Here is a 12,265-nt window from a genome sequence, read left to right as displayed (position 1 = left end):
AGTCTAAACCCTTTCACCACTGTAGACCATAATGGACTCATCCCCATTAAAATGCATGGTAGAGTCGACTCAAGTTACCTAGAGGTGAAAGGGTTAATATGGGTGGAAACCGGAGTACCCAGAGACCTTTATACATCTGAGTGGTGAATCAAACCCCATCGATTTTAGTGAAAGGCAAGTGTACAAACCACTGGTCCACTTGACCACCCTCCCTATATCTCAGAAGAAAATCATTAAGTATTTCAATGTTTTAAATCTGTAAAATATGGCAACAATTTTGAGCTTATGGCAAATTTTCAGAAGACAGGGAAAAGAAGAAAGATATTTTATTATCATTTGTCTTGATGAGGCTTTCACTTGTTGGCTCACGATTTACTTTATTGTAAATATTTTGTTTATTCTGAATGCTTTGTGTTGATTGTCTTTAAGTTATGAGAGCTGAGTAGACAACAATAGAGGGTGCTGACCTTACAAATTACCAAATCGTTGAGGACATCTGAGGGTTTATTTTATGGTTGACCTGACTTTAAATAATGGAACTGATAACCAGGCTATATTTTGATCGTGGGTAATAGACTTCATACCCATATATGTACCTTTTATCTTACCAAGTGGGAAAAGTCCTAAGGTAATTATAAATTGTGGGTCAACGAGTTATAAGGCCATGCCAAAAAGGCCATGCCAAACGTTTTGTGTTTGTTATATGACCTCATAACAGTCGAGGTCATATAACGTTGGCGTCTGCTGATGACTGGCCCGCCTCCCTGAAATACCAGAACTTGGACACGCAACATCATGACACCTAAAAGCCATGTTTAATACTTTTTAGCGTACTGACCGTAATTAGCACCCAGGGTGGTTAAGATTGGGTGAAGATGGCTTTTATTGAGATAACAGAACATAGGTTGTGTTAGATGGTGTAAAGTTGATGTGATTGTCAAACATATTCCCAGGGAGAATTTTCCAAACTGGCTTATCCAGTGTACTTGTGCCTATAGCTAGCTGAGAATAAAGACAACATGAATGTCGCAAGTGATGTAATAGGGGGAGAGAAAATCCATTTTGGCCCCTTTAGTCTCCTCAGGACAAAACAAAATTTTGCAATATGAGTTCTGCATTACAAATAATAATACCAAAATCCACTTAATTAATACCTTAAAACTTAAAAACAAATTGTGTCCCTCCACCATTTTTATCACTATCATAAGACAGTCGGTGACAAAAAACACTAACAGCTAGCTAGTGGTGTAAATTCTGCTTGCTTCAAGCCTGAAATTTTTTATTTTTTTTTGAATTTTTCGAAATATGTAAAGGGACCGTCTGTGATAAGAGGCCACCTTCATCTTAATGGAATTCTTTTACCATGAGCTGTAATTTGAAAAATAATGCTACTAGTCATTACAAATTGGTAAAACCTAATTACTAAAATACAATTGTCAATGTTATCTTAATAGTTTGTGTGAAAATCTGTAATGACTCTTTGGTGCTAATGGAAATTACATAAATCTGGAAAGGTAATGTTTCAAAATTTAAAGAATGTCATTTCCAAGCTTATGCAGTTATTAAATTTTCTTTTCAAATTTTAAATGACAGTATTTTAATTGCAGGTAAACATTTTATCACTCTCACAGATAATGGCTTGTGAAAAAATAGTCCAGGTACTGTGTTTACCAAAATTAGCATGTTGCTATGCGATATGTATGCATACATCTTTCATGAAATCATGTTATTTCCTTCTGATGTTTTTTTGATTTTTTTTCAACATTTTTACAGTATTTTGAATAAACAAATACATATATATTAGTGAAAATTTTCATGTTTGATCAGTTTGTCCAAGCTACGAACATTTAGTGAAAAAAAGTTTTACTGTAAATGAAATTATAACACTGATTACACAAACAGGAACTGACATTCCTGCTCAGATTATGAATTCATCAGGTATTTCTGCAAATACTTACCCGTTGAATTTTCAAAAATAAAATTGTATCAGAGTTCTTAATGCTTATCTCGATTCAATCTCAAAGTACAAATAAAATGTAAATTTGGTAATTTCCAAAGCTACACCATACAATGAGCTGTTTTATTAATGGTAAAATAAAAAATATAAAAGACAAGTTCTCTGTTTGAATGTGCAAAACAGCTGTTTTCCTTTCTAATCACTGAAACGTTTCTGTATTTTGTTTTTACGGTACCAATTGTTTTCTGGATTGATAATATTTTTGTTCAACCTCATATGGCATAGAGTGCCACTGAGCATATGGGATACAGTATCTGTCTTTTAAATTTCTTTTTCTAAAGAAGCATGTTGCTTTCGAATTCATTACTTATAAACCCAAAATTTGTACAATGGTTGAGTATTTAAACATTTTCTGCAGGGTACAATAGATGCATTAAAATTAAATCAAAATTTAACTACAAAACATTGAATAACAGGTGAGGAGAGAAGGCCCTTTGTGCCTCTTGTTTATAATGTGCATTTTCTCTTTACAGTAGAACATGTACGGTATGTGTAGCCATACCAGCTGTGAAAATACTGACAGCTACAGGCCATCAGTGTTTTACTAGACTTTAATGTAATGCACTAAACAAGTTTGAAAGTGTAATGTATTTATGTAAGGGACAGTATGACTCAAACACAATCATTTGACAGTGATGCTGGTTTTCACAACAATAGACACAGTATTTGGCCAGTATTGAACCATTCTAAATGGTCTGCAGGGGGTATGGAGTGTAAAACAAACCTTTCATTGTCAGGAAATGTTTGTGAATGGATGTAACGACTGTAAACATTTAAGAAAAACAATTTTTATTTTAATTCAAATTTGATTTTAATTTGAGGAATTTAATTGAAGGGTGTTTTTTAATTAATTTATTTGTACCTGTGTTGGAGGTGCACTTAAAAAGATGATAGTCTGTACTTTGGGTAGAGTTATTTGATAGTCTGTACTCTGCGTAGAGTTATGAACGATTGTCGAAATCAACCAAGCCATAACATTAAAAACCATTAGTAACTTTTTCAATGAAAAAAAAATCGAAATTCACACCGAATGCAAACATTCTGCTCATGTAAAACAAACATTGCTGTAGATCAGTAGGTATGTCATTGATTTTCTCGGAGTCAGGAAACAAACCATGATCAAATTTTGTCAATAAAGGACATTAAATTGAACTCAAAAATAACCCTTTTGTATATCGAATAAAAGGAACCACACACACAAGTGTATCAGTTTAGTTCTGTTTGAACTACCAGCCCTGTGAGCTGATAAACGTTTCAATTTGTTGTGTGTTGAAGTTACTGCGCGAGGTACGAGGAACAATTGTTTAAAACAGAGTGTGGGCTTATAAACGCTTTATCTAAAATTATTTTCTTTTACTTCTGAAAAAAACCCAACAACTTTGTGTTGTTTGATTTTAGTATTTATTTGAACCCTGAATTTGATAGCATAGAGCAAAAGACAAGGAGGGGTAAGATACGTTTTTTGTCAGAGTATTTTTTGAAAATTCTAAAAGATAAAAAATATTTGGTAAATGATTGACTAATTTTTACTGTTCAATACTTGGACAATAAAACTCATCTGTCAAAATAAAAAATAAAAAAACACAAATGATAATAGGGAAACTACTTTAAATTAGGCCTCAATCTGAGCATTTGTAAAAATGTTGAAAATTATGCATAAGTTAAGTTTTAAACAGGTTTAAATACTTGTTGGAATGTGTGAAGTTTAAAAGATATAGAGTAAAGTTGTGCAACTAATATATCAGCATTGCAAAATTCTATTGATGTACAAACCTGAGTTATTTCCCTTAGCCAGTCTTAATTTGAATGCTTTGACTGGCCCCATCATGATTGACTTTGTAAGACTTTTAGCTATTTGGAGGATGAATAACTCCATACAAATCGTTATTTGCATGTCCCGAATTTGATATTTAATGCCAGCACAAATTAGAGGTTTTTATTGTAATATAAAACTTACAATGCTGGACATCAGTCTTGTGTGTAATATAGTGATGGGTTGTTGATAGATTATTACCGAAAAATTGATTGGTTTGAACTTTCCGATTCCGATTATCAAAACAAATTCCATAATGCTTTAATCAGTTTATTACTCAAATCAAAGTGCCAAATGTATACCATGTTTAGTATGCATTGAAAGTCATTTATTCTTATGATTTTTACTATATGATTGACAAAACTGCATAAAGTTGCTTGAAATCCGTTCATTATAAAAGAACAAAACCTAATGTATAGTTATTAACTATGTCTGTTGATGTTACTTAGTTTAGGTATTCAGTCCCATAAAGTTATAAACCAATTACGTAATGGATCATCTATTGGTTTACTACTTCCGATTACAAACCAATTATTCAATATCAATCTTGATTATGACTTTAAACCTATATATTGCCCAATCACTAGTGAAATATTGACCTCAGGTTAAGGGTAGAATGAACTCCTTCCCAGAGTCATGTTTGTATATAGGAGGTGTTGGTTCCTTTGAAATGAATTGTTTCCACATTGAACAAAAAGTTTTCTTTTTAAATTAATTTCATCCTTTGAAAGTGACTTTTGTGGGTTGTGAGAGAGGTTTAAGTGCTGGACGTCATCACATAGAATCAAGTGTGTACTCAATTCTGGACTAGAGCTAAATGGTACAAGTAAACATCACAGCCATTATAAATTTTCCTATTGTTACTGTGTTAACTTAACAATCCAAATATTTTCACTTAACCCATTCACACATGAAGTCACTTTTGAACCTTACTTAATCAAAGACTGGGCAAGTCCAGTTTAGGTAAGTAGGGGTGAATGAGTTAGATTATAGATATTTGGTAGAGGTGTTTGTAGAGTAGATGAAACAATTGTCCAATCAAAGCTTATCTCTATAGATTTGGATGATAAAATGCGAGACTGACCAATGACCATCATAGAATATGGATTCATCAGGTCTAAAGTTTATTTTAAACAAAAGATATTTTCACTTAGATCAAGGCAATAATAGAATGTACTCAAAGATTTAAAAAGTGGTCATGCATTCAAAGGAGCCATTATCAGGGACCATTAAAAAGGGGCAATGCTCAGGGACCTTAAAAAGGGGCCATAGTCTTGGAGCATTACAGTGTACAGTGACCTTGCTGAAAATTCTGTGGTTTAATGTCATCTAGTTCAAGTTGAAATTTGACATCGGGATTCAAAAAGTTTTCAATCAGTTTCAAAGGACTAAACTTCAATGCATGTAACATTGTAGAGGGTATACTTGGCCATCTATTAAAGAATGTTTGCAGTTTCCACATCCAATTCTTTTTCATTTGGTAGGTAGGTAGGGAAGGTTTTTCTGATTTTAAAAATACTTGTGTCAGATTTCTTTATAAAAACTTAACAAAAAAAAATCAGCTTCAATTTGATTTTGAAAAGTTCCAAAAGAAGTTTGAGCAGGTGCTATTTTAGCGAGTTGATCAGGAAACAAACAAGTTTTTAAGGATGGCCTTAGAAAAATTTAAATAGACCTTCACACTTAAGGTTTCAACTTTCCCACTGTCCTTTACTTACTGGTGTGACACCATACCTTAAATGCTCAGCTGTTGACCAGGCTGTCATCATAACATGTAAGTGTTAAGGAATTACAGAGAAAGACTTTTTCAATCATGTTCTCCAAATCTTACAGTTGACTTAACATCCAGAATAATTGATTCTCGAACATCACAAGTTGAAATGTAACAATACCAGAACTTAAGCATTTAAAGGAAATTTAGTCCAGGACTGTTAACCCTTGTTTACTTTACTTTGACTTGATAGGTCACTCTGCTTGATTAAGAATGTTCTGTGTACATTGTAAAATTTGGTACCTGTATGTTTCCAGTGTAAAGTTGGGTCGGTCTATAATTGACACAGTTTTGAGAATTCAGGGCCTCTTGCCTACTGATATATGATACTACTAAACACCTAATAAAGTGTTTTCTGATCAAACAAGAATATTACTCTATACAGGGTAATTACCACTTCATGGTTGTCTCCCCTTGGACCCCCACTCCCTTGAGGTCGAATCATACTACATATGTGTATACTGGAAAGTAATGACCTGATGGCATGGCAATTATAATTTCTGAATTAATAGATAAACTTGAGCTCTATTTTCTGTCCATATGTAATGGAAATAACAAAAACATGCTTTGTAACAGCTAAGGTATATGAAGGGGATTTAAATACTGCCTTAAAATGCTGGCAAGTTAGCTTTTCCAGCGATGCAGTATATAACCCGGGGATCCGCTCACTAGTTCTGTTGTTTGATCTGAGGAGTGTAAGCTTGCTCAAAGAATAAATTATCTTAGGTGTGTCGTCTATTTGTTATTACAACCAAACACTTGCAGTAAATTTAGGAGGAGTTATACTGAAATCAGCTTGTCTGTCCATCCTTAAGTAGACTATATACATCTCTACTGCTTCTCTTCATCTACGTGAGACCTATTTCTATAATTTTGATGTATGTGAAATGAAAGCTAAATAAAAGGTATAGTATAACAGTGTGTTTAAATACAGACACACCTGCTTGAGGGACCACCTCTGTTAAGGGACCGTCTGTGATAAGAGGCCACTTTCATGTTAATTGAATCTGTATCCATTGATCAACCCTAAATTCACATTTGAACCTTACCAAATCAAAGACTGTGCAAGACCAGTTTAAATATACAGGGGTGTGTGTGTTAAGAAATCACCTGCAACAAGTGACCAGTCATTGGGGGCTTCCAGAAGGTGGTCTCTGAACATAGGTTTGACTGTAATATAAATATCTAAAGACCGATAGGAAAACAATCTATCCGGTCACCAAGGCTGATCAGGCTGGTTCTGTAAAGATATAACTGTATTGTTCTTTATTACAGGAGTGCCCAAACCTCCTCCCCCTGTGGTTGGCAAGGTAACCCACCAATCTATAGAGCTGTACTGGGACGAAGCCCTCGTTCATGCATACAGTGTTTGCAAAAAGGCAGATGGCAAGATCAAGTCCTTCTTACAGGAAAAGGACCGCGGTGGACAGTGGTGCGGCGCCTACACGTAAGTCTGGATGAGATCATTAGTTATTAGGCCAGGAAAGGAAAAGCTTTGTTTTCTGTTACAAAAGTAGACATGTAAGGAATGTTTGCCCTTTATATACATAGCCAAACCAGAAATATCTGTTTTCTATTGCAGTCTTTAAAGAAGGTAGCTTTCTTGAGTTTAGAGGACATTCATGTGTAGCTCTTTATGTAAAATGTCTGGCTTGAGTCTCAATGAGGGGAGATATTGTATCTTTCTTGAGCCTTGAGGGCAGATATCATGCCTTTCTTGAATCTTGAGGGAAGGTGTAACATCTTTCTTCAGTCTTGAAATAGATATTGAGTCTTGAGGGCAGATAAAGTGCCTGTCCTCAAGTCTTGTTGGAAGGTACAGTGTATTGTTTAGTCTTGTGACAGATATAGTGTCTTAATGAGTCTTGTGGGCAGATATAGTGTCTTAATGAGTCTTGTGGGCAGATATAGTGTCTTCATAAGTCTTGTGGGCAGATATAGTGTCTTAATGAGTCTTGTGGGCAGATATAGTGTCTTAATGAGTCTTGTGGGCAGATATAGTGTCTTCATAAGTATTGAGGGCAGATATAGTGTCTTAATGAGTCTTGAAAGCAGATGTAGTGTTTTAATGAGTCTTGTGGGCAGATATAGTGTCTTAATGAGTCTTGAAAGCAGATATAGTGTTTTAATGAGTCTTGTGGGCAGATATGATATCTTAATGAGTCTTGTGGGTAGATGTAGTGTTTTCATGAGTCTTGTGGGCAGATGTAGTGTCTTCATGAGTCTTGTGGGCAGATGTTGTGTCGTAATGAGTCTTGTGGGCAGATATAGTGTCTTAATGAGTCTTGTGGGCAGATATTGTGTCTTAATGAGTCTTGTGGGCAGATGTAGTATATTAATGAGTCTTGTGGGCAGATACATTGTCTTAATGAGTCTTGTGGGCAGATACATTGTCTTAATGAGTCTTGTGGGCAGATATATTGTCTCAATGAGTCTTGTGGACAGATGTATTGTCTCAATGAGTCTTGTGGACAGATATAGTGTCTTAATGGGTCTTGTGGGCAGATATAGTGTCTTTATGAGTCTAGTGGGCAGATACATTGTCTAATAAGTCTTGTAGGCAGATGTAGTGTCCTAATGAGTCTTGTGGGCAGATAAAGTGTCTCAATGAGTCTTGTGGGCAGATGTAGTGTCTCAATGAGTCTTGTGGGCAGATATAGTGTATTAATGGGTCTTGTGGGCAGATATAGTGTCTTAATGGGTCTTGTGGGCAGATGTAAAGTTAAGTTGAGTCATGTAGAGTCATGTAGGAGGCGTGGTAGTCTAACGGTAGAACGCCGCCCTCCTGAACGAAGGGTTGCTTGTTCGAGTCATTGCACGGCACTGTGTCGTATCCTTGAACAAGATACTCTACTCCGCTTGTTCCAGTCTACTAAGCTGTTAAATGGGCAGTGCTAGAATTATAGAATGCTAGCTGTGAGCGCTGAAATGGCAGCACCGACTGTATGCTCCCCAGGGAGTTTAGAAAGATATTGGCTGGTTGCAAAGGCCCTATAACCACGGATAATAATTTTTGAACCGCTTTGAGACGACCTACAAACTAGATTGTGATAAAGCGGCATATAAGGGACCTCAAATTATTATTATTATTATAATATCCTACTGAGTCTTGAGGGCAGATTTAGTATCTATCTAGAGTGTGGAGGGCAGATACAGTGTCCTGAGTCTCAAAGACAGATAGCGCTGGAGGGATTGTGTCTGTCTGTGAGACTGGATGGATGGCAGCTAGCTCTGAAAGTTGGAGGAGTGTCGGTCTGGAGATTATAGTGTAATTCTAATGTTAATGTTATCATTTTGGCTTGTGTAGCAAATGGGTTTTAATCTAGAACATACTTTTTAAGGACATAAGTACCAAAATCTGAAGTGTCTGATATATTTATATATAACCACTCTGTTGCACAATCCAGCCGACATGAAAGGATCTCTTGAGTTTGCGGAGTTTATAATAAGTTTTTAAGCCATGACTTTTGATATATATTTTCAAGTATATAGTCACAACAGTGGTCTGTTTCAAAAGCAAATATTTGAGTTACGTCTGTCGAAAGAAAACAATATCCTCTGAATTGCTTTGTATGTACTTAGTTCATATATATATAGCTGGTTTTTATTTTAGATTCAGTTTGTCTATGAATTTATTAACTACTTTGATGTATAATGAATTTATCTTTACCATTGAAAATCTGGGGCATACAATTTCATATTTAAGTGTACTGGCCCCCAGGCAGATTTTAGAAAAAATCAAATAGCCTATATGATATATATGTTTTCATAGTAAATATTGAAAACTTTCGCTAGTCCTGACGTAGAATCCACTAGCCCCGGATTTCAGCCTAGACAAGTGGACTTGTATACAACCCTGAATATGATAAAAATTATACCAATTACATCAAGTAGACATTAAGGGAAATGGTAAGGCGGCTGGGGTTCGATTCCCCGATCGGACGTGAAAAGGTTTGGGGTCACTTGCCCGTTCACATGGTTTTTCTCCGGATACTCTTCTCCGGATACTCCGGTTTCCTCCCACAACAAGACCCCCCGCGCGCGCTAACATCCGGGCCAACAAGAATGATTAATATAAGTTGAAATAACTTGTTTCATAATTGTTTTAAAATAAATAAAGTTTATAAGTAGACATGATTGTTTAAATACAAAAAATATGATCATGTTTTCTTGGGTCAAAGTTTTTCATTAGAGTATATTACATAACAAATAGTTAACACAGGTAATATTTTTTTAATTTCCCTTACAAGTCACTGCATCAAAAGTATATATTAGTACCCATCTTGTGACTTAATCTCCAGATATCTTTACTTACTTAAAGCAAACTTGTTTTCTAAAAGTTATATTCAGTATATTTCACCACTTTGAAGGAAGAAAGAATTGATGTGGTGCCAAACAAAGCTGATCAGTGTCTGTAAAATGTTTTGTGTTAATTATTCATTGAAAACAAACACATTTGTGACAACAAATTTAGTGTAGAGGTACTGAACTGGGGTGACCATCGGCAACCAGGTTTCTCAATTGGTAGAGCGTCTGTCTAGAGTTTGGAGGGTTCCGGGTTCAAATCCCAGTCTGTTTGGTTGTGTCTTTCTCCTGTTACGAAATTGGATAGCTTGCCAACCCTTGTTTCTGCACTGGGTGAGTGCTTGGCAAGGGATACCTGAATCTGGGTTGTAAATAGTTGTGTCTTCGGGGAAGAAGACTTAGAAAAAGGAGGGAGGAATGTCACAAAAAAAAGGAGGTAGGAATGTTACAAGAAAAAGGATGGAGGAATGTTACAAGAAAAAGGAGGGAGGAATGTTACAAGAAAAAAGAGGGAGGAATGTTACAAGCCTAACTTTACTTAAGGAAATTATAATTATGTTCGCAACCAGGACTGATAATTGGGAAATGTTCTGTGTCACAGAATGTTCCAGATAGTGTGGACTTGAAGAGTAAATAGTAGTAAATACTACCACTACAATCCTCCCTATGTAAATAGTGATGTTTATTGGGGGTATTCACCCACAGCTAATTACATACCTGGTCATTGACATGAGAAGTTTGATTGAGATTGGTGTTTTGATAACGTCTTAAGTATCACAGATATTTTCTTTTCTCTTGTACTGTACTCTGACTTTCTGCAGCCAGTCTAACTAAATATTGACACACGGAACAATCTCGGAAAGTTCCACAGATTACATTGACGACTGCAACTGTTTACAATCCTAGGTTATGTATTGGGGTTTCCAGTCTACAATAGATTCTCTAGTTGTGTAATGCTGAGGTTGATAAATTGATTTAGATTTCAGCATGATGTCAAATTAATTAGAGATCTGTTGCGTAATGTTGATCCGATGAATTATGTACACTGGCACCTAAGCCGATAAATAGCGGGGTTTTAAGGTCTGGATAAACAAGTTATTGTTCAGTGGAATTACTTCAGTATTCTCGGACTGAATTCTGTAGATAGATAATAGATAAGATCGTAGGAGTCCTAAATATCATCGATCCATACCATGAAAAATATTCACGAATATAGGTATTAACTCGGGCTTTAGGAAGTTACTGTATATTACCTAATTCTGTGGGTAGACAGTTTTGATGGTGACATGGCTTAAGCAGGCTATTACATCTGAGATGACACCTGTATGTACGAATGATGATCCGCTTCCCAACAAATTATTATCAAAATTTCATCATTTTCAGTGTGCTGTTTGGTTAAATAAATTTATAAAAAGTCCAAATTCTTTAAAAGCAGTGATATAAAAATAAAAGTATAAACTGTTTGGGCCCATTGATAGCTGTTTCAGAGTTAAGGGGAACTATATGGACAGGAAAGAACAGTCATCATTTTGATACAATGCATTTCGTAAAGGTGGCGAAAGGATGGCCAGCTGTCACAGTGGATAATGCACTCTCCATTAAAGACAGCCAGGGTTTGATTCCCCAATAGGTTCCTTCCACATTGAGACAGCTAACATCCGGGCCAACAAGGATTCTATTTACTATCAAAATAGACGTTAAACTTGTCTTAGGCTAGCAGGGATTCTATTTACTATCAAAATATATGATAAACTTGTCTTAGGCTGGCAAGGATTCTATTTACTATCAAAATAGACGTTAAACTTGTCTTAGGCTAGCAATAGCATTTAATAGTAAATAGAATCCTTGCTAGCCTAAGACAAGTTTAGCATATATTTTGATAGTAAATATAGTCCTTGCTAGCCTAAGACAAGTTTAACATATATTTTAATAGTAAATAGAATCCTTGCTAGCCTAAGATATTTTAATAGTTATTAGAGTCCTTGCTAGCCTAAGACAAGAGGCCCAATGGGCATGCATCGCTCACCTGGTAGTGATCTCACACTTGTAATTTTAAAAGTGGACTAAAATACAGCTACAGGCAGAATATCAGTGTTTGATTCATAAGAACCTATTAAAAGATTTAAACATATGACGCCTGTGACCTTGAATGTCGAACAAGGACATCAGGTTGAAAGTGGATCAAGGTCATTCATTTGATTAAACTTGGTAGTCCTTCATCCCAGCATGCTACAGGCCTAATTTCAGTACCCTGGGCCTTTTGGTTATTGAGAAGTTGTTTGAAGATTTTAAAACATTTGACCCCTGTGACCTTGAAAGCTGGTCAAGGTCATTCATTTGAACAAACTTGGTAGCCCTT

At 35.6% G+C, this 12,265-nt stretch overlaps 1 protein-coding gene across 1 annotated transcript in view; it reads left to right on the top strand.

The window, feature by feature from the left end:
• LOC110462310 (fibronectin type 3 and ankyrin repeat domains 1 protein-like) overlaps nucleotides 1-12,265 on the top strand; it is a 66,668-nt gene that overhangs the window by 19,849 nt on the left and 34,554 nt on the right. The window contains exon 3 of the mRNA XM_021516231.1: nucleotides 6,877-7,048. Within this exon, the coding sequence (XP_021371906.1) occupies nucleotides 6,877-7,048 (172 nt within the window). The remainder of the gene's footprint in view (nucleotides 1-6,876; nucleotides 7,049-12,265) is intronic.

This window comes from Mizuhopecten yessoensis, unplaced genomic scaffold, assembly GCF_002113885.1.
Source record: "Mizuhopecten yessoensis strain PY_sf001 unplaced genomic scaffold, ASM211388v2 scaffold10771, whole genome shotgun sequence".
NCBI lineage: Eukaryota > Metazoa > Mollusca > Bivalvia > Pectinida > Pectinidae > Mizuhopecten > Mizuhopecten yessoensis.
The sequence above is the reverse complement of the archived record's forward strand: the minus strand, read 5'-3'. Positions and strand labels throughout refer to the sequence as shown.